Below are 22,500 nucleotides of genomic sequence, written 5' to 3'. Positions count from 1 at the left end.
TTTACTATATAGCTGATCTCTGCACATGGTAATATTTACTATACAGCTGATCTCTCCTCTACACATGGTAATATTTACTGTGCAGCTGATCTCTGCACATGGTAATATTTACTGTGCAGCTGTTCTCTGCATATGATCATATTTACTGTGCAGCTGCTCTTTGTACATGGTAATATTTACTATACAGCTGATCTCTGCACATGGTAATGTTTACTATATAGCTGATCTCTGCACATGGTAATATTTACTATACAGCTGATCTCTCCTCTACACATGGTAATATTTACTGTGCAGCTGATCTCTGCACATGGTAATATTTACTGTGCAGCTGTTCTCTGCACATGATCATATTTACTGTGGAGGTAATCTCTCTTCAGGGTAGGGCGGATCAAAACGAGGTGCGTCACCTGACATCAGGAAATTGGGAAGTGACAGAGATTCTGGCCTATGATGAGAACTCCCAGACCATGTGAGTACGACATTAGCAGCCAATACACATCTACACAGCCTCTTATCTGACAATACACAAACATGCACACACTGAATATAGACAGGAATCAAACTGTCTTGGTACTAAGACTACATTATGAGAGAATGGGTAATCATCAGACAAACATGCCTAGCAAATAGGAAACTCACTGTTTTGCACTTGAACTTTGTTTTACACTTCCACAAATGGCAGCAGCTTTATTGTGTTGTGTTATTAGTTGTGAAGGAACATTTTAGCAGCTGGGACGCATAGGTGCAGCAGGTTTGACGGTGCTTGCACAGGGGCTGGTACAGCCTACCAAGGGCTCTGATAGGCTCAGGCTTTGACAGGAAATGTGAGACTCCTATGACTTTCCCATGAACACTGGCACCATCAACATGTGTTTGACACCACAGATACTTCTTAAGCACAGAGGGGTCTCCAAGAAAACGTCAGCTTTTCAGGTCAGGAGCTCTTAAACACCCACATCCAGATTCCAAATTGTCTTTTATCATTGACAATCAAATAAAAAGTCAGTGTTGCTTGTTTTGTCATAATGCATCTGACAAATGAACACTAATTAATAAAAATTATATTTTAGATGATAAAATATTCACTCTGGGTTGTTAAGATAAGGTAGAAGTGATCATATAAAAAATTAGTGTATTGAATTAAAATATAATGCTGAATGATTGTGTATCCAGTGTGTCCACAGTTGGTCTGTTCCCACGGCGATGTTTAACTTGTGATCTGCACAAAGCTAACTGCACATTTTTTAGCGCTGACTTCAGTCCAACACATCACCACATCATACTCCACTGTAAAGGTAAATACCACTCACAGGAGCGCGCGCACACACACACACACACACACACACACACACACACACACGCACTCACACACACAAACGCACTCACAGAGCACTTTACACTTAAATGTGTTCCTGCTCAAGAGCTGCACTACTCTGCTGTTTGATGGTTTTATATTTGCTCTGTTTAGGACCTGGTGCCCCCACAGTGATTCTCCACACACTCAACACAGCCAGTGAGTGTTTAACATTCATTCATATCACACCTCTTGCTGAGAAGTAACACACACATGTGCGTGTGCATGCGCGTCCATACACACACACATGCACATCACATCACCCACAGTAATTCCTTGTAGTCCATCAGTGAGTTTCCTGCAAAGCACTGTTGTCATCAAGGCATAGCTGTTAACCTCCTAGGAGAGGGAGTCGTTGAATCCTAATCTATGGCACAAATAAGACATGATCAACTACAACCAGTGCTTCTTTTTTAAAGGGGTGATAGGGTGGGGGTTGGGCAGTTACAGCAGTAGAACTTTTAACTTTTTGCCCAAAGTAGCCACCTTGACCTGTTCTTTAATGGTGTTTTTGTCAGTTGTTATGATGAAAAGGGGCAACAGGTCCTCTATAAACCTCACCTAACTCATTTTGATGGGATACCCCTTGAAGGCCAAATTTCTGCACTAGTGTTATATAGTTGGGAAGCAGTAACTAAATCACTGCGGTCGCAGCATAAACCAGCTCACAATGTGGCAGCTCAGTGAGTGAATGGTGTTGCAGCAGTCATGCTGCGGGTGGAGGACATCAGCGGCGTTAGGAAGAAAATACCTGCGAACCTCATCCAGCTCTGATGGCTCCATCTGTTTAGGTGCCCTACTCTGTGTGTGTGTCTGTGCCCAGATTATTTTGTCCTGGAGAATAACTCTGTCCTCAAAGCGGCCCTGAGACACAAGAGGATCCAGCTCACTGAATATAAAATCCTGCAGACTGACCGATTTGGTAATTATTATATTTACATATGGTAATTTCACAATTTATTTACCCATGAGCAAGCATCTGTTTGTTTTATAGCATTGTCTGTGTACTCTTTTATCATCCATTTGACCCATTTGGTTTTGGTAAAAAGTTTATAAATACTGGCACAATTATATCCTGTAGTTCTCCAGGTTACTCATTATATTAATAGGCCATTGTATACCGTGTGTAATAGTCTGCATGAAGTGTGTTTGTTGCTTTTTTTGTTTGTAGACCTGCCTATGAAAATTGCCTTCCCGCCCGACTTCTCTGACTCGCGTCATTACGGACTCCTGCTGATGATGTAAGCATCGCGTTGCCTTGAGAGCAGCTCTGATTGGTAGCTGATGTCATCAAGGCACAGCCCTCTTTCTCGTATCTGATCACAGACTCCGCCCTCATCGTGCTACACGTAGAGTCAGTGGAGACAGTGAAAGGGGGCTTTATGACCAAATGTCCAGTTGTGTGAAATATTTTTAAAAGGGAGGAAAGAAAATGTAAAAATAATAACAAAATGGAATTAGCATAGTGACATCTGAAGAAGAAAAAAGGGGCCTTAAGTGATGGGAATACCATCACTTAAGTACCATCATAGCAGAACTGACATTAACACACAGACACAAAACAGACAACAGACTCACTTAGCACTGAGAGGAGATGAGATGAGATGAGAAAGGCAGAAGGGAGAGGAGAGAAAGGAGAGAAAGAAGGAGAAAGGATGAGAGCAGAGGAGAGGAGGGCACATAGGGTCTGAGGGCAGAAGCGGAGATAATGGTGGAGCGCTAAGAAAGCACATCTCATAATGAGCACCATTCTGCTGTGTACTTACATTATTGTGATAGAAGGACACATCTGCAGGTTATTTCTGATGGACAGACGAAGCACTCTGTAAACATTAGTATTAGTACACTGAAAAAGAGGATGTTTATTCACTTATACAGATTGTGTTAAACACTATAGTCATTGTTCTGAAAGATGGTAAACTCTTAATGTGCTCATTAAAGTCTTCTGTAGATTTGAATTTGTTGTCTTTCGCGAAAACAACATGAGCCATCCCTCAGGTGCTAATTAAGCCAGTGACATTGCTTTTATCCATACCAACATATTTTTGGGCTTTCTACACCTGCCGTGACTTTAGAGTTTGCACCTCGAGACGTAATTGCTATCATCAAATGTTTAAGGTACCATCTGTTCACAAAAGTCATTTAAGCACTTCTTAGCTCTCTGCACTGGAATCAGTCCAAAAAAGGTCAAGAATCATGCCATGCAAAAAAACAAAAAACAAAACCCAAACAAACACATAAAAAACAAACAAACAAACAAAACCCCACAGCACCTCCTAGGCTTGTGTTTGTGTCACAGAAAAAAATTAAACATTACTCATCAACTGCCAGCTGCTATTAGGTCACAGTGAATCAAAGTGGGATATACACGTGCAAGTCTTTTTAGAGCAGTTCATAATTTTACCCACACTGCATTAAAAAAAATGGGTTAGGCTTAATTAATTTCTTTATCATTTTTTATTCATGTTTTGTCATATGTTGTTGGAGAATTGTATGTGTCTGTAGTGCATCTTTTACTGCAAACCTGGACATTTTTATTTTGGTCAGTGCTCACAATATTAGTTTACTTTTTAAATTTAGTTTTCTCCCATGGCCCTTCTATTTGGTTTTATTTTTAGTTTCATTTCCTAAGGCCCTGTAAGCCTGATCGTTCCTGTTCTTTCAGAAGGCTTTGCCTCTTGCTCTTTGCATTGCAGAGGCGGCGCCCCTGGTGGTCAACAGGTGGATGACAGATACTCAGTGGACTGGGACTCAGTGCTGGTCAGCTCTGACAACATCATCGTGGCTCGCCTGGACGGCAGGGGCAGTGGCTTCCAGGGTCAGAAGATTCTCCAGGAAGTGCACAGGCGCCTGGGTGTGGTGGAGGTCCAGGATCAACTCGCTGCTTTGGAGTAAGAGACACATGTTGGTTATTGGTTTTTATTTACTTCATTGTTGACAGATTTTTTTTGCACTAGAACTGTTCTGTAAGCCAGAGAATCTGAATGTGTCAGCCAGGTTGTGTCAGTCCTTGACTGATATGTGACACATTTTGGTTTTAGATACCTGCTGAAATTTCCATATATTGATCGGACCAGAATAGGAGTGTTTGGTCAGGTAAGAATACATTTTCATGACCCTAGTTCTTTCATGAGGAGTGTGACAATATTACCTGTTTGTTCATAATGTTTCAATGAAAAGCCAAAGAAATGTGCAGTAGGCTGTTAAACGAGTGTGGCCTTGGCCATATGAATATTGACCATTTTCATGCCCTGGTAAAATGTGCAAAATTTGTTTTTCTAACAAGCATTTGGATTCTGTTTTCTTGCTTTCTCTGTGTATTAGTGTGCCTGTGTGTGTTTGTCTTTGATCTGCAGGGTTATGGAGGGTATGTTGCACTCCTGCTAGTGAAATCCACAGAGAGTCTATTTAAATGTGCTGTGGCCATGTCACCAGTAACTGACTGGAAGCTACATGGTAAGGCATGCTCACCTCTCCTCCAGCTCTGACACGGAACATAAACCCAAGTTATCCTAAATATAACCTCCAAGTCTGGCTCAAAGCCCAGCCCCCAAGCCCTGACCCTGTACTTGGCTCCAGGCCCTGAACAATACATTATCTCCTATGCAAGTACCCACTTACCAGGCAGTGTTTGGTTTGCAGATAAGGAGTCAAACACTCTGTACTTGGCAAGCACTGTTGTTTTGCAGTTGCTCATTGGGAACCATTTTCATTACTGTTTCATAGAGCTTATTAGCTCTCTCTCTCTCTCTCTCTCTCTCTCTCTCTCTCTCTCTCTCTCTCTCTCTCTCTCTCTCTCTCTCTCTCTCTCTCTCTCTCTCTCTCTCTCTCTCTCTCTCTCTCTCTCTCTCTCTCTCTCTCTCTCTCCTTCTAGCTTCAGCCTTCTCTGAGTGCTACTTGGGGACTCCCTTACAGGATGACAGCAGGTACCAGGTGGGTTTGTAGGTCTGATCTCAAGTCAGCAGCATAGCTTTTATTGTTTGCTCATAGGAAAAGGATAAAATTCAGTCTGTGCCAAACTTGGGTGTTGGGGTAGTAAAGTGCTTTAAAACATTTATTGTAAATCTGATAGAAAGTTGCTATGCTGTCTGTGTGTTCTTCAGGCCTCCAGTGTACTACAGAACATGCAGGGGTTTAAGGACCAAACACTGATGCTTGTACATGGAACTGCAGATGGTGAGGGATTGAGAGAGAGAGAGAGAGAGAGAGAGAGAAAGAGAGAGAGAGAGAGAGAGAGAGAGAGAGAGAGAGAGAGAGAGAGAGAGAGAGAGAAACCAAGTAATAATTAAGTTGGTCAAAATGCTATTTTGATTAGTTATTCTTCTCTCTTGCTTATTTCCTCCAAGCGAACATTCACTTCCAGCACTCAGCCGAGCTCATTAAGAACCTGGTGAAACTGGGAGCCAACTATACAATGCAGGTACGAAACTGGGCCTAAAATCGTCAGGTCACACCAAACTAACAATTACATTAGTAAAATGCCACTATAACAATACTGCAATTTGAGTGCCCACATGCAACACAACTAGAAAATCACTATAACATTAGCAAACTTAATTGCGACGTCCACTGCAGCTACAACTTTATGTTTCTGAAGCTGGACAACACCAAACCTATGCAGGGTATTATACCTACGCTGAATACAGCCTGTACAGATCCAGAGTAAATACTTCCAAATACCTATGTTTTATATTTCTTGTTATCTAGGACAAAACTACATATATGTACTAATGTTTATTGGTGTTTGTGGTGTAGATTTATCCAGATGAGGGTCACTTCCTGTCAGTGCAGAGCAAGCATCATCTCTCAGCTTCTCTGAGCAGCTACTTCCGGTCCTGCCTGCAGGAGGATCCCCTGCCTCTCAGTGAGGAGGAAGAGGAGGAGGAAGAGTAATGCAGAGCGTGTACCTACAGCAGGACCTGTGCACACACACACCCGCACACCCAGACACACTCCTGCACAGACACACGCACCTTGCCAAGACTCTGCTGAGCCTGAACTGATGGAGAAAAAGATTGCATATGAGAAAGAGTGTGAGTGAGAGAGACAGTGTGAGTATGAGTGTGAGTGTGTGTGTGTGTGTGTTTGGGCATGCTTTGTGAGCATGTGTTTGAATGGTTGGTTAGATTTGTATATATGCATGTGGGTACGTGTTGGTGTTTAGACAATATGGATGTATAGGAGTGTGTGACTGAGAGGTGTGTGTGCATATGTAGGTATGCTTTTGTGTGTTTGTGTATACCTGCGGATATGAATAATGGACAGTTGTCACTGGAGATGGAATTTGGTTGCCAGGACAACAATGGAATTTTTCACATATCAGAAATCACTGAGATCTTAAGGTGGATGTTTTATGACCACAGCGCAGACTTTTCTGATTGATCCTTGATTTGGCCAATCAATGCGCAGACTGTCTGTCCGCATGGAGCTGGTCCAGCCACACAGCTGCATGGGTTTTTTTTCTGGTCATTTGTGTGTGGTAGATGTCAGGACAAGAACACTGCACTTCACCTGTGACTGCACAAGAAAACACTCACTGTCTCCATGACAACCACTCTATCCAAGAAGAATAACAGTTCCCATCAATTATCCCACACACACTGCAAGGATGAAACTGTTGTATAGACTGTTGTGCATGTGCGCACAGACATGCACATACTACACAAACACACATCACCATTGATCCATAATAAAGAACTGCTATTATTGATCAGTGACCAACATGGCCATTCACACACACACACACACACACACACACACACACACACACACACACAAACCTCTCCTGTTGGAAGCCCTTGTTGGATGATCAGAGACTTAGAAGCATTGTCCATACATAGAACATACATGTTAAACAGCTGTTTTCAGTAACCACATCAGTTTTCAAGTAGTGTGTCAATGTATCCAAGCGGCAGCTGCACTGTGGGTTTCAATTTTGAGTTGAGAGTAGTATCACATATGCCAGCTACAGAAGCTTTATGTTGCAGTCCTCAAATGCAGTGAGACTGCCTGGGTAGTTTTTAGTGTGTTAATTATTTCCAAGCAGTTTGAGAGTAAATGGAATCTTTTGTATCCAGAGTAATTTCTCCATTCTGTTAGTACAGAAGTATCCACAGCATACACAATAATCTGTTTTTCTTTTGCTATTATTTGTAATCATTTCATTATTTTAGTAAATTATTAAGGTGACACCAGTGACAACAGACTTGAAAGGACATCTTGCTGATATTGTTTATTGGTATTCTGGAATACTGGGGAATTTTGGGATGCCATGGTTGTGAGCTTAAAACATGTTCAAATGTGACTTCATAACAGGTTATTGATCAGTCCACAAGCGTTTTGAATGTGAAAACTGAGATAGAACTGTACAATGTTTCAATCTTTAATGTAGGCATCAAGCCATGGCGTGGACAGAGCCTGTATCAGTGTGCATGCGTGTGTGTATATAATAGACTTCAGAAAAGGCAGTGTGATTTGTACAGAAGCGTGTGTCCAGTACATCCATACCACACATTTTTGAGACGTATGAGATCTCGTAATACTCCACCCAGCAGGACAGATCCAGTTATCAGTGCATAGCTGTTTGTGTTGAATTGTTTGTTTATCTTTTGGGGGCTTTTGTAATGCTGATTTGCTGTTTTTGGCTTTATTTTTTTGGTGGGGGTTGGTGAATGGGGGTGAGGGCGACTGAAGATTTGTCCTCTAGTAACAACTATAAATAAAGAACTCATCAAAACAGCCTTAAGAATGCTGCACACTTGACACTCTGTCTCCCTTCGGATGGGCATCATGAAAAACCATCTGTGGACCACCCAATTTATAAAGTCCATATAGAAATTGCAAGTGTGACAATACACCAGTGCAATCAAAGAAAAAGGTCACATGAAACAAAACATTTAGCAGACCATGAATCTATCAAATGCTGTAAATGCCAATCTAAATGTAACAGTCATTATGTAATGTAGCTATATTAAAAGATATATTATTATAATGTTAATTACTGTTAAACATCATGATACATGAAGGCACAATGTTCTGCAAATTTGAATACACTTAGAATATATTTTATGTACATTTAATCTTTTAGGAGTTTTGATAATTTTCTCAGCCTCATACATAACATGGAATGGAAATTCAAGAATACGTTTATGGATTTGTTTTAATGTCATAAAACATTTGATGAAAATCCATCATTTACTGTGTAATCATTATGCAGTTAAAATGTGATACAGCCTTGCTAGAGATGGAACTGTCACAGAAAGAAAAAACAGAAAAGAAAAAGCCCATATTTATGCCTTATTTAAAATTAAAGAATAGAATTTAAAAATGGACACTTTTTGGTGACAGCTCTAATAAGTTCCTACATGAGGAAAGCACATCTGATAGTAAGATAATCCTGGTAAACCTGTGCTGAACATTTGTATGATATATAACACAAACATGTAATTTTCAAACAGTAGACCTTAATACAACCATCTCACTGCGTATTTAAATGTGTGTATGTACAGTCAGTATGCTTGGTGTTTATGACTGCAACGTATTATAACACTGAGCTGAAGGCATAAACAGTTCTGATAGTCACTGCAGTTTAAACATTAAAAAGCCTAATAACTTTTACTAGGTAATAAAAAGCAAACCAATGCCACATCCCAGTCTTTTGCTGGTCCACTTACCTTAAGCAGGAAGTGATACCCCAAAAACATATCATAAACAAAAAAAAACATGAATAAAACTGAGACCCAGAAATGTCTTATGTGGTGGTATGCTCCTGCTTCATGTGTGATAAATGAAGTGTTCATTGTGCCACCTAAGTGAATGTACACTACTATTTACCATTACTGCTTTAAAGTAGATGATTGTGGTAGTATCCATATCCTTAAAATATTTTTTTGAATAAGGAAGTACATGTTGCTACACTGGAGTGCTGTAATAACGAGGTTATTATGGATCCTGTCAACAGTATAAAGCAAGTTAAGAAAGTAGAAAAAATATTTGCAATCATCAAAAATCCAAACTTTGCCAGTAATATTAGTTAACAAATCTCTCCATTCACTGAGATAATAATACATCAATTATCTTAACTTGTGAAGAGCTGCATCATCTACCATCTCAATGTCTTCTTAACTTTCTTTTTGTATTCACTCAGATTACTTTTGTAGAGGAAAGTGAAATCTGATACAATAAAGTCCTCTTGACATCTCCTCGCTAGTCATCACCCTTTGCTCTAAAGCTCAAAATCAATACATATATGAACACTTAATCCTAAGAGCCTTCTTCCTCCATTATTTGTATCTGTGTTTAGTATAGCTCCATTATTTGCGTCTGTGTTTAGTATTGCTCCATTATTTGCGTCTGTGTTTATTTAATATAGCTCCATTATTTGTGTCTGCATTTAGTATTGCTCCATTATTTGTGTCTGTGTAGTATAGCTCCATTATTGTCCATTATTGTAAGCTTAATTTGCTCTTGACAATATGAAGCTGAATGTCTTAGAAATGAAGAGAGCCAATAGCTTAGCTAAAAGTGACAATTGGATTCCATAAATGTACTAATTGTAGTTCTATACACCCATACCAGCACATTCGATCCCGACACAGCCTGGGACATTCCAAAAACACCATTATGAATGCAGCTATTCCTCTTAAACAGTTTCAGTAGTCTGCCAGAGGTGTGGCTCAGTGGGACTATGCCTTTAGTGACTAAGCCTGTCACTAAAGAGATTCTTTCTTCCCTCCGGCATGTTGGAAGGTGCAGGTGAAATTAGGATAAAGTCGTCCATGTAAACTACGTCTGTTAGGGCAGCCATCTTGCTTGGAAATACTGCCCACTCTCTGGGCTAGTACAGATCACCCATAGCAACAGAGGCTAGTCATCCTCCCTTGTTTCCACGGTAACAGGAGTCTTGTCATAGAAGCACTCTCTAAAAAAGGTTATGACTGATCTCAGCATGTAGTGTCTGCTGCTGATGTCATGGCCCTCATCTGGAAAAATCTAGAGTGATACAGAAAGGAGGAGCATGTTTATCTGGGAATAAAGAATACAGTCATGGAGTGGATCGTGTGTGTCCTCTGGTGTGTTACATACAAACCTGCAGTGTGTGGTTTACATTAAGCACAGATAACTGCTTCACCAACTCTGCAGAGTGCTGGAAATGCACAGAGGCTAAGAGAGAGAGGGACAGAGACCCAGACAGACGGAATATATTCTCTGGAGTAAATGATTGAAAGATGACTTTCTCTTGTGTTATTTTCTACTTCTATTCCTTATCGTTCTTTTAGAGTTGGTCAGTGGCATTTGTAAATGTTATCTCTGGGTAATGTGGAAAGAATAAAAGTTGCATGTGGAATCTGAGCTGTGCAGTGAGACAGAGATAAGCCGAGCCTTTCACTTACCATCAGCTGTACCGTGGATGATGAGAAACTTCACCTGCTCAGAGCTGGTGGTGTTTGGCAGCAGACTAGCAATCTGACACACAGGAAAATGATGCTTTATCACTTAGCCAACAGAGATGCAAACTAGCACTGATCTAAGTGGATGTAATAATGTATAATGCAATATAATGTAATTTAATATAAAATAATATAATCATTCATTTGATTGTCTGACTGAATATGGTTATCTTGTGCTGTACTGATAAATGTGCACAGAAGGCCAGCGAGGCCATAGAGTGGAACTCCCTCCCACAAGACATCCTTAATAGTTTTAAAAATCATCATAAAACATTTTCATTGATGTCTATCTATCTATCTATCTATCTATCTATCTATCTATCTATCTATCTATCTATCTATCTATCTATCTATCTATCTATCTATCTGCCAATATTATTCATCATTTTATCATTTATCGTTTACCATGTTTTCTATCCCTTTTATAAAATATGGCATTTACATACAGCCCATTTTAACCAGTGTTGCCAAGCAGAGAATGTGCTGTCTACCTGACTCCTGAGATATGTTTCACATGTTTGCAGTGTTTTCACTGTATGCCTCGTCTTACTCATTAAGAGAATATCTGTTAAGCTGCTAATTGTGACAATATCCACTGTAAAAATACTAAACAAAATTTACTATTGTTTTAATATTATTATCATTAGTATTATTTTGAACCTCCAGACTCAAGGGATGTACAATCATCATTTGCCAAGCACTTTATGGGATGATTAATATATAGCTTGGAGCCATCTTGTGTCATGTGTCTTACATGGTATTTGGACTCATCATTGGCTGGGAATCCAAAATATCGCTCAGTAAATGCAGAACCTTCACAGACAAACAAACAAACATGAACTGCTGTTCCATCAAGGCCAGTGCTAGGTCTCTAAATGAGGTTAAACCAGGGGTTGCAAGCATGTGGTTGCAAGCACTTACACACATGTACACATAGTGACCTGCCACTACATCATTAGCAATTACTGACCTGTAATGCAAAGCAGTTTTCTTAGAGGCTATGTATATGATTGTACATAGCTTATTAGAGTAGGCTGAATAAGAGTTAAATAGAAAAGTTATGAATTAGATCAACATTGTGTAGTTGTTTTTTCTTTCTTTCTCAGATTAATGACAGAGCATTCATGGGTCTCTTTCCTCAATGATCAGATGGTGTCTGGGGAGAAAAATTATTTATTCAAATTCAAATGACTGAATTTGGTTTTCACAGTTCATTCTCAAAAGATTCCCAGAATTAGAGTGTCTATGAGGTGCATTAGTGTTTGTATTATTGCACTTGAACCATAATGGGACTGATGGTACCATAGAGTCTCCAGTCAAAGATGGGTGCCATAGCAACAGCACAGCGGAAATGAGACCCATGGGACAGGAGAAGAATGGAACTCAAGAAACCACCATATGCCTGTAGAAACACACACACACACACACACACACACAGACACACACACAAGCACAAACAAACAAACACACCCACACACACACACCTCTCCATATTACAAATGTAAGCCTGCCATATTTCTGCATATGTTACTACAAGGATGTGCTTAACCTGGCTCTTAAAATTTAATTTTAAGATAATTAAAATATATTGAAAATTTGCTTCTCCACATTAGTTCTTACAGTCCTAATGTAGAATATATGAATATACAGAATGCACTATTATAATCTGAAGTGGTATTGATTGGAATTGAACAGATTTGTTACCCATTTGGTTTGTGTTGCTCTGTTGGCTTTGTGAAAAAACCTTGGTTAAAGACTACAATGAATAAAACCTCTTTACTGAAATGCTTTGAATGCACATTTTTAAACAGTTTGCTTGTTTGTTTGTTTGTTTGTTTGTTTTTGCTTGTTTGTTTGATATTCTGTTCAAGGAACAGCTGTCCTCTTCCTCACCTTGCCAAAGACTCCAACCCTGTTTCCATCAATATAGGGCTTCTTCACCAGATACCTGGAAATGCACTTAAACATTACCCAGCGGACCACAGCTGAACTAATGCATGCTGAGTCACTATTGCTTACTTGTATAAGATGACAAGGACTCAACATTATTATAATGTCAAAAATGTAACTGAAATTTCTCAATGTGTTTGTAATATTGTTCTAAAATGAGTCTTGTCTATCAACCCCTTTATCACACTTCAGGTTAACACTAAAAAAAAAATAAAATAAAAAATAAAAATCACAATAAAACCAACAGATCCTAAAGTTGGTCAGACTATGTAAGTACTATGTAAGTTTCTGGTAAATTAAGTCATTGAGTATTGACTTCAGAACTTCATCAGAGTGTAAGGAGAGACATAAATAGAGAAAAAAACATCTCTTTTACTCCAAAGCAGCGAGTTGATCCTGGACCTCCATCACACCCAGGCGCGTGTGCACTTCCTGGAGAATCTTCTGACCCCGGAAGCCACTCCCCCTGCCGTCCAGGCGAGCCACAATGACATCATGAGAACTCACCAACACAGAGTCCCAGTCCAGACGGAAGCGCTCATTTACCTGCTGACTCCCAGGTTCACTGTCACTGAGGGAAATAAGATTTGCAGGAAATACGTGCCTTCATGAACAAATGCACAGATACAGAGAACATAGCAGAAAGAGGGAAATCAGCGATGGAGAGATGCATCATGTCCATAATAGTGGGTGATATTGTATGATTTTACTATGCTATTCTTGGATGCAAAATGTACTTTCTAAACGTGTTCTAATGCTTTACATTATTGATGACCTAATTATAATAGTTTTCAGAAACATATTACTGATATATCATTGATATATATAGCTCCTGTTATTTTTCTTTATCATGTTCCATTTACTGCCTATTTAGTGAATTATTTTCTGCCGTTTACCGCCTTTCATTTTTTCATACTTAGTTTTATTATCCTTTTAAGGCATTTTAACGTAATCCTACAATTACTCATGTTATTATTGTGGTATCATAGTATCATGGTATCATTAATTGCCACCCATAACCCAATTACTGACTGAATTTGTGGATGAATGGCTTCGAGTTACTAATTTTCCCTGTTAAATGGGTAGTCTGGTCATGTGTGAGCCCTTCCCCTATCAGTCTTTGCTTCAGTACTAAAACTCATGTACTTCTAATGTCGGCTCTTGGCTTTTTTTAAATACACATAATCACACTAAAAGGGTTATTGTTGAATAACAGTAATGAGTCCATTACACAGCACATGAAGGACAGCTGGGTAAGAAGACGGAGCACAGGTGTTTTTGTAAATATATATATTTTTTGTGTGTGCGTGTGTGTGTGTTTTGTAAGGAATGGTTACTTGGGAGGAAACGTGAACATACAGTATGAAGAGTAGGGGATGCTGACAGCTTTCATTGAAATCCAGAGGAAGGCTGATTTCCAGGTGCAATTCTGCAACCACAGAATCACTGTGATTAAACCTTCATTGCACTATCATCTCAAAAGTGCTCATTACAACCACAGGTTACAGTAAGACAGAAAACCCCATCATTACAGTCACTTGTCATTTCTGTGGAGATGACGATGCTAATTTTTGTTACCATGGTTATTGTGGAATAAAGTTCTGATTTCTCGGCGTGGGATCCTTCTCTTTCGGAGGGTTTCTCTCAACTCCAGACCAGAATCTAAAGTCATATAACCTGCAGAGCCAAAAAGAAAGACTTCAGAACCCAGTGTGTCTCTCTCTCTCCTTCTCTCCCACAAACACCCACACACAATCATGTTTCTGACAGCAATCATAAGATAATTAAGATGTTAAGAGGCTGCTCTGTATCACAAAATCTGTGTGATCGGAGAAACATTAACACTATCCTAAAGAAAACTTTTATCCTTTAATATTTAAACTTAGCCATATGTCAGTTAAACATAACATTAAACTCACAAGCAGAGATGATTTAATTCATTGTTTGCCAAATCAAAGTATACAGAGCTGTGGCAGTGCATTTATGGATGCTGCTCCACAACTCTTTCTGTCATTGGTGAGTGAATATCAAGTGCAGGGTCTGCCATGCTGCTCACAAAACACTGAGTGAGCCTTTAAATAGCCAGTAATTATCCAATCTTTTGCATGGCATGTGAATTTAGTTTTATTTTGGAGGCATTCTGGCACTATACCAACTGAGTCACTGAACATGCATCTAAAAGATAAAGGAACACTGTGTGGGAGTGGACGTGTATGTGTATTTAATACACACGGGTAATGTCACTGAGCTGGTGTATGGTAGTTCTGGGAACACCAGGTCCTGAGGAAAGACAGACAAACTTTAACACTAGTTCACTCAGTAGCATATACAGAAGTAAAGTAATCACGCTAAATATATGCTATACTGTGGCAGTTAATATAAAAATCATTTACATCTACACTATACCTTTCTTCTGAAAATGATCAGCAAATCATTAAATGTGCTTGCTTCAGTATCTTTAAGATAAAATCAAACACACTGAAGGGGAGAATTAAAGGGGTGTGTTTGCGAAGGTGAAGAGGGGACTGCACCTGCGCAGAGCAGCATTGCCTTCTGGGAATCTGGGCTCAGCGAGATGTCATAGTACGAACACTGAGGTTTAAATAAGGAGCATGTCAGGCACTCACGGTGGAAGGGACTCACTGTGCTCACCCTGCCAAGGTGGTGGAAAACATTAGGTCACTGTTCATTTGACTCCCACTGTGGAGTAAGTCTTTCCACTTCAGGATGCAATGCTCACCTGTAGAGGTGTCTGTTTGAGGCTCCGCCCTCTGTGCTGAGGAAATAACTGGAGAGAAAAAGACATGACTGTAATGAATGACTGCAGCAGATTGTGTTTTTCACTTATTTTCTGTCTCTAAGATGTACAGTCATTGAGAAAGAAATCAAGAGGATGCCTGTGTTTTTGTGTGTGTGACTCACACAGTGCTCAGGCTTTCGTCGTAGGCCAGTATTTTAGTTACCTCCCAGCTCCCAGAAGTCAGGTGTCGTATAGTGACCTCTGCACCTGTACCCTGTGCACAGTAGCAGATAAGTGGTGACAGATCACTTACAGGTGTTTCATTCACAGGTGTAGCATGTGTAGCTGGTCCTTTTGCTGTAATAAGTTAACTTAGTTGGTTTTCTCGTAGAATTATTCTCATTATGCTGTGAGTTAGGATGTAATGAATGTGTCTATCAGAAGAGTCTGTACCTGCTCTGACATCATGGTAAGGTGATGGAAGGACCCATTGGCACCGTGCTTTATGGGCAATGTCACAAAGAATGCTGCTCCATCTTTAGAAAACACAGGCTTCTCATTCTGCACCAATCACAGAACAAGACTATGAGTAACTCCACCTACTCAGTAGATAGTTATAACATGCTGAACCCTGGCTATGAGTTACATGTTGGGGAATTTTCAGATGTGTGAGAATCAGCTCACACAAATCCTCAATGCCAATGCAGAACTATTACCTGGTGGTCGATCCACTTGTCTGATGTCAAGACATGCTTCTATAATAAGAAAATCAAAAGTTGAGGACATACAGAGAGTAAATCTAAAAGTGCGGTCATTTTGTTTGTGTGTGAGGGAGAGATAATGAGTGTTTGCATGTACCAGTGAAGAACACTAATTAAATGTATGAGCATGTGTATATGTGTGGGGGTAGTTATATGTGTAAGCAGAGAAGAGAAGACATCTACATCTGTGAGTATTTGTGTACGTGTTGGTCTGCAGTTGTGGTGCTCACCCTTGCACACTCTCCGGTGTGTTTGTTGCAGAGTGTGAGAATGGAGGTGTTTTGAGCTCTGTTCAGCCAACGCACAGTCACCTTCTCATCACACACCCACTGCACCATAGTAATGTAGTACTCACTATTAAGCAAGCACAAGCACACTCATCAACACTTCTGTGGAACACTTATCTCTTATCAATCAAATAATTCTTGACAAAAAAATTTCTAACAAAAGTTTTTAGGCTTTTTGTTTCTCTCTGTGTGTGTGGCATGGTTTGTTTTTAAACAGTTACAAACAAAAATGTGAAGACCATGTAGGACATTTGGCTGTATGTCTGGGTCCGTACGTGAGTGTGAATATCTTGGTGCGTTTATGAGTATGTTTGCCCGGGTGCATGTGAGAGTGTGTATATCTGAGTGTGTGTTACCTTTTCTCCAGGCTCTTAGGAGGCAGCAACTCAATAGTGTGAGAGGAGCCATCCAGAATAACCACACTCAATTTCACTGTAGGGTTTACCTGGCCAGTCTGACACACACACACACACACACACACACACACACACACACACACACACACACACACACAAGAAAAAAACAAACACACTCACAACACACACACACACACACACACACACACACACACACACACACACACACACACACCATAGATCACTTTGTATTAACAATTCTTCTCCTTGACCCCTAGAGGTGTCATGTGAGTTCACATAATCAGGCATTATCAAGCAAGCAGATCATGCATAAAAATGCAGAAGCATGGCTGCTGTGACTCCGAGCCCATGCTGGGTCCAGCCTAAGCCAAACGCTCACAGATCTCACGGGGGGAGAGAGACATGTGGAGCTGAGAGTTTAGCTGCAGCTCTGTGGAAGCTGCTTGGCTGGGACCTTTAACATGGACTCCCAGCTAACGGAGACCGGAGTTAGTGAACTGAGACAGTGAAGCCTTCCCTGGTGGAGAAGGGGCACATGCAGAGCTGTCACCACGGCTGCCTGGAGGGAATAGATGCAGAACTCTGGAGGGCTATTGTTGCATCGCACGCTGTGAAGAGGACGCAAAGCGAAGCTGACTCGTGTTTCTCGCATTTGGCCGATCTGGTTCGCAACTGAACTGATTTCCATAAACTCCATAAACTATATATACCACCAGCATAAATGCTTAAATGCTGTATATATTCACATTAACAGTGTGCTCTCTCTCTCTCTCCTTCTCTCTCACTCTCACTCTCACCTCATTATTGGTCTCTACTAACAGCCACCCAATCTGACAGCAGCAATCAGACTGATTTGCAGAAATAACCTTCTTTCCTTTCTCCTGAGGCTATTCTACGGTGTGTGTGTGTGTGTGTGTGTGTAATGATATTTTGTTGTGTATAGTTAGTCTGCAGTGGTGTCATTAGGTATACTGCTGTCCCTCAGGAACATGTTTTGATGTTGTTACACAACATGTCTTCTCTCTTTCACTTACTGTCTCTCTCTCTTTCTCTCTCTTTCGCAAGCACACACACATACACAAACAACCTCTGCACCTTACACATACTGTTGCACACACACATATAATCCACTAAACCTACAACATTCTACAATCCCTTTAGGGGAGTTTTTGTTTTATCTTGCAAAATGATTCTACATAGTGAGAATGGGTTTATTAGAGGGTTGGAAAGGTTTTCCATCATATGCCTCAGCACTCCTTACAGTTCTTCTCTAGTTTTGTGTGTGTGTGTGTGTGTGTGGGTGCACAGGTGTGTATTTGACATAGTTGTGGTTGTCAAAGTTATAATTGAATCCTGTGTCCTTGGACTGAGAGGCATATTTATTCTGAATTAATCCCATCTGGCTGCCCAATCTAAACATGAAATATGACAACGCTCTCATTATATGGATCGGCCTTCGCTTGTCTGCTGGTCTGTTCAAATATATGTGGTCAGCAGCTGCAAGAACAAAAAAAAACAAAACAACAACCCACAAGGCAGAGCTTTTACAAGGTAAATGCTGGAGATGTGGAATATTAATGTGCTTCTCTGCACAGTTCACTCAGAGAGTGCATTTGGGTGTTCATATGAAGGGGTGTGTGCACATGTAGAGGTGTGTGGAGGCGTTTATATGTAGTGTACATAGAACCATCCTGTGTGTGTGTTATATGTACCTTTGGATAAGGGTACTGAGGTCCGCGTGGGTAGAGAGCCCCAGTGAAACATGGCAGTACCATGTTTGGTACGAGTGTGTCATTGAGAGTGAGAAAGGCCAGACTGGATCCAGCAGGAGACCACCAGTGAGCTACAGGTGAGCGCAGTACCTCTTCTATCAGTCCAGAGTGAACACAGCAGAACACCAGGAAGCCCTGAATTACATTCCACCAGCTTCTCAGCACGCAGCCATGACACAAACCATTCCTGCCTCTAATGCATTTTTCATGTTCAGATTCTAAAAAAAATCTCTTTTGCAATAATTTACAGACAGTAGAAGAGCTAAAATGGCCATTAGAAAGTATGTCATGAAAAGTGACAGATGTAGTGTCCAGAAGAGGCCAGAAGATTAGAACTGGACAGATAAGAGAACAAGTGCTCACTAGGGCTGTGATATATGCAACAGGTGGAGGTACAAGCCTGTTAATCTAGTAATGATATTCTGGAACGGAAATACATTTGTAGAGCGCACAGGGGGAGTTCAGGTTTATTACACCTACATGCAGCTGTTTTTCATCCACATACAAACACAGATATATTACATCAGTAGCTATGCTGTTTAAACTGAGCCAGCAATTATAGAAGATTATCTTTAAATGAAAAAAGTGGCTTCTGTGATGAAAATCTTTGCGATATATGGAGAGACAGGAGAGTGCAGCTGGACAGAAATGTGACCAACAGTAAATGGTCCAGTTTTCTCAGGGCTACACATTACACCCTGGACATATTCACTTCCATGTGAAGATCTGATGTATTTTGGAGGTCATTAGAGCTGTACATAATTATTATTACTATTATTTTAATTTAAAAGCACATCGTTTTCAGAACAGACTGCCATTACCTCTCCAAATTTAGTTTGCATAAAATATGAAAATATTTACACTCCAAAATGCTTTTAAGGAAGTGGGTAATGTACAGCCCCATCCTCACGCAGGAGTGCTTTGAGTTAGCTTGTGATGGAAAGGACTCAACCAAATTATGTGTTACTATGGTAACACCTATGAAAAGACCTTGAGCATTAATCGAAAATCTGAAAATCCAAGTGTCTTAGCATTTCATTAAGTGAACAAGTTAATATGACTTGAACATAAAGGCATATATGTTCTCCATTAACAACTAATTGCTAAACCTGGCCAATAACTCATAAACAAATCATTAACATTACACTGGTAAAATACCATACAATAATCAGATACTGTATTAGGCACTTCTGTCTTTAAAGTGCATTTGATATGTGTTTTTTAAGTGTGAATGTTTATTATAAGTGAACAGTCACAGAACACTCACAGATTATGCCTGTGCATAATCTTTTCCATCATAATAACATGGTGTTCATAAAAACATGCAGTAATGCTGAGTCATTAACAAACAAACAAATGTTGTGTTTTGCAGCCTATGAGTGCTCTGTATATCAGTGGTAAGTTTATGAGTAGAGGGTCACTGCTGACTGGATCTTATTTGTGAGGACATTTTTGAGCACAGCATTAACACACAGCATTAACAGTGCTATAGTTGGGAGTGTTGAGCTGGTACAAGTTTACCAGGCCCAGTGTTTACCCTCATACAACCAATCAGGGATGCCGTTGAACACCAGCGCCTCTCGCCCCGATGATGTCAGTCTGAGAGAGCTGCTCTTCACATCTGGCTGATAGTAAATGTTATTCTCAAAGATATATATCTGACAGAGAGAGAGAAGCAGGAACAAAGAGAGAAAGACAGAAAAAGAGACATTTTTTACATATCAACAAGCTCCAATCTCACGTCACAAAATTGCACCTGCTGAAAAGCATACTGTCACAGAAATTGTGTATCTTGCATGACTGACTCTTTGACACTAATGCATTATCTTTTCTAACGTAACCCCCGAGAGAAAGAGACAAAGAAAGTTTAAAAGCATGATGCAATAACACAAAGAAAGAGGTTTGCAAATGTTCATGAATAACTAATCTTTATCCCTTTCTTTCTCTTTCTCCTTCTCGCTTTCCCCCCCCTCCCTCTCTCTCTGTCTCTCTAAAGTGTTGTTGGTGTCTGCAGGACTGATAGGCTTCTCCAGCAACGGATTAATCTTCAAATGCGTAAACATCAGAGCCATGCAGACAGATTTGTCATTGATTACTTAATTACTTTCCCTGCAAGCACATTGTAATAATGGTGGCATTATGCAATATTAATTCTTTGTGATTTGTCTGCACGTGTGTGTGTGTGTTTGTGTGGTTATCCTGCAGCACCGGTTGCCTGCAGCACAGCTGACATTGTTCAGCTGTTTAAAATGCGCCTTGCAGTGTTTGTCGGTTGCAAACAAAAGTTCTGTTTCTTTTTCAGCAAAAAGCATACGGTTACTGAGCCTGTGTTAGCAGAGCCAGAAAGTCAATGCAAACCCGTTGCTCACTGTTCAGGTTGGTAACCACAATCTACAGATACACTGCTACTGGTGCATGTGTGTGAATACATTTTGTTCCTTTCTATATTTCTGGATGGCAGGATAATTAATGGGTGTGCAGTACTGCTGTGAGAGGCGTTGGTCTGTGTTACCCTCTGCTCTTTGTGCTGCATTGTGTTATCTAGCGCTAGATTAGGTGAGACTGTGTCATGCCGTACTGCTCTATAGTACTGGGTGATGAGACACGGCAGGTCATTACTCACTAGCTGTTGCCCCTTAGACCCCCAGGATGCAAACTGCAGGACAGAATTCCACACCTCAGGAGGATTCAGCTCGTGCACTTCTCTGTGAATGCACACACGCACCCACACACCCACGCACACACCCACACACGCACACACCCACACACGCACGCACGCACACGCACATGCACACACGCACACACACACACACACAAGCCTAATAATTTTGCTCACTTTTCCAATGTTCTTATATATTAGACACATTTTAAAAGAGTAGACTATGCATATATGGTGTGTGATTGTCACAGTAACTTTAGTGATCAATACCTTGTATGCAAATTGTAGATCAAGTAAGAGGCCAGGAAGGAGTATCGATAAACCTGAAACAAAGAATTCAAAGTAAAAGTCAAGATTAAACTTATTAGTTAGCACTTTGTGTGAATTTATAATGTTAGAGTTAGTAGTAGTGCCAGGGCTAGTGTTATCTTAAATGTTAGAATTAGCATTACAGATTGAACTAAAACTAGGATTAGGGTTTGATACTGTTGACATCACTGTAGTGTTTAAACTACTGACTTCAACCTAATGCCTGCGAATGTCTGTGTGTTTGTTTGTGTGCGTGTGTGTGTGTGTCTCAGTCACCATAACCGATCTTAAACACAACTTGAATCTGAAACCGCAAAATCTCTAAATCAATATTTGCAATAAGAACTGAAATATCTCTCCAGCAGAGCTGGATGCATGTCTGAGGTCATTGGTTTGTGTGTATGCCTGCTACATTCTACATTTACTAAAACAAAAAGAGAGCTTCAAAAATAAAGATTTATGAGTTGCATTTCTTTTTCCTTTAGACAAAAAAGATGTTAGACATCTGACCTTTTTGATGTCGTATGTTAGTAGAACATAGTTCAGGTCTGGTGACACTGCAAACCAGGACGCTTTAAATGTTGCCTGTATAGAAATATATAGGTTATATAAATTCTGCTTTTTTTTCTGAGGCCCTGGATGAGGGACAAACAACTGTAATGTTTTCAGATCTTCCAGCTGCTTAAAGGATCATTTTATTGTCGTTTTTACCATAAAATCGTTAAAAAAAAAAATTATTAAAGTAATTATTATTTTACATTTTTTTCTATAAAGTGCAGCTCACATGAGATGAAATTGCTTTGTAGTCCTCAACTGAACCAGTTTATGCTCAACAGAGTTTA

General features: G+C 40.1%; 2 protein-coding genes across 3 annotated transcripts in view; one reads left to right on the top strand and one right to left on the bottom strand.

Annotated features, from left to right (window-relative positions):
• LOC113578553 (inactive dipeptidyl peptidase 10) overlaps positions 1 to 8,094 on the top strand; it is a 64,330-nt gene extending 56,236 nt beyond the window's left edge. For both annotated transcript variants that reach the window (XM_035522483.1, XM_035522484.1), the window contains exons 14-26: positions 378 to 469; positions 886 to 933; positions 1,174 to 1,295; positions 1,469 to 1,513; positions 2,178 to 2,276; positions 2,526 to 2,595; positions 4,051 to 4,245; positions 4,396 to 4,450; positions 4,711 to 4,810; positions 5,229 to 5,287; positions 5,458 to 5,530; positions 5,701 to 5,774; positions 6,110 to 8,094. In XM_035522483.1, coding sequence (XP_035378376.1) covers positions 378 to 469; positions 886 to 933; positions 1,174 to 1,295; positions 1,469 to 1,513; positions 2,178 to 2,276; positions 2,526 to 2,595; positions 4,051 to 4,245; positions 4,396 to 4,450; positions 4,711 to 4,810; positions 5,229 to 5,287; positions 5,458 to 5,530; positions 5,701 to 5,774; positions 6,110 to 6,247 — 1,170 coding nt within the window. In that variant the 3' untranslated portion in view covers positions 6,248 to 8,094. The remainder of the gene's footprint in view (positions 1 to 377; positions 470 to 885; positions 934 to 1,173; positions 1,296 to 1,468; positions 1,514 to 2,177; positions 2,277 to 2,525; positions 2,596 to 4,050; positions 4,246 to 4,395; positions 4,451 to 4,710; positions 4,811 to 5,228; positions 5,288 to 5,457; positions 5,531 to 5,700; positions 5,775 to 6,109) is intronic.
• A 99-nt stretch (positions 8,095 to 8,193) lies between these two features.
• LOC113578554 (inactive dipeptidyl peptidase 10-like) overlaps positions 8,194 to 22,500 on the bottom strand; it is a 39,170-nt gene continuing 24,863 nt past the window's right edge. The window contains exons 5-26 of the mRNA XM_035534490.1: positions 22,169 to 22,243; positions 21,620 to 21,672; positions 21,314 to 21,395; positions 20,228 to 20,348; positions 18,631 to 18,785; positions 16,898 to 16,995; positions 16,485 to 16,608; positions 16,210 to 16,248; positions 15,947 to 16,054; positions 15,676 to 15,767; positions 15,494 to 15,541; positions 15,285 to 15,406; positions 14,986 to 15,033; positions 14,332 to 14,430; positions 14,113 to 14,182; positions 13,130 to 13,324; positions 12,697 to 12,751; positions 12,106 to 12,205; positions 11,558 to 11,616; positions 10,747 to 10,819; positions 10,443 to 10,516; positions 8,194 to 10,345 (exon numbers count right to left, since the gene is read on the bottom strand). Coding sequence (XP_035390383.1) covers positions 10,220 to 10,345; positions 10,443 to 10,516; positions 10,747 to 10,819; positions 11,558 to 11,616; positions 12,106 to 12,205; positions 12,697 to 12,751; positions 13,130 to 13,324; positions 14,113 to 14,182; positions 14,332 to 14,430; positions 14,986 to 15,033; positions 15,285 to 15,406; positions 15,494 to 15,541; positions 15,676 to 15,767; positions 15,947 to 16,054; positions 16,210 to 16,248; positions 16,485 to 16,608; positions 16,898 to 16,995; positions 18,631 to 18,785; positions 20,228 to 20,348; positions 21,314 to 21,395; positions 21,620 to 21,672; positions 22,169 to 22,243 — 2,016 coding nt within the window. The 3' untranslated portion in view covers positions 8,194 to 10,219. The remainder of the gene's footprint in view (positions 10,346 to 10,442; positions 10,517 to 10,746; positions 10,820 to 11,557; positions 11,617 to 12,105; positions 12,206 to 12,696; positions 12,752 to 13,129; positions 13,325 to 14,112; positions 14,183 to 14,331; positions 14,431 to 14,985; positions 15,034 to 15,284; positions 15,407 to 15,493; positions 15,542 to 15,675; positions 15,768 to 15,946; positions 16,055 to 16,209; positions 16,249 to 16,484; positions 16,609 to 16,897; positions 16,996 to 18,630; positions 18,786 to 20,227; positions 20,349 to 21,313; positions 21,396 to 21,619; positions 21,673 to 22,168; positions 22,244 to 22,500) is intronic.

The sequence above is a fragment of the Electrophorus electricus genome, chromosome 2 (genome assembly GCF_013358815.1).
Source record: "Electrophorus electricus isolate fEleEle1 chromosome 2, fEleEle1.pri, whole genome shotgun sequence".
NCBI lineage: Eukaryota > Metazoa > Chordata > Actinopteri > Gymnotiformes > Gymnotidae > Electrophorus > Electrophorus electricus.
This window is presented reverse-complemented; position numbering and strand designations above follow the sequence as displayed.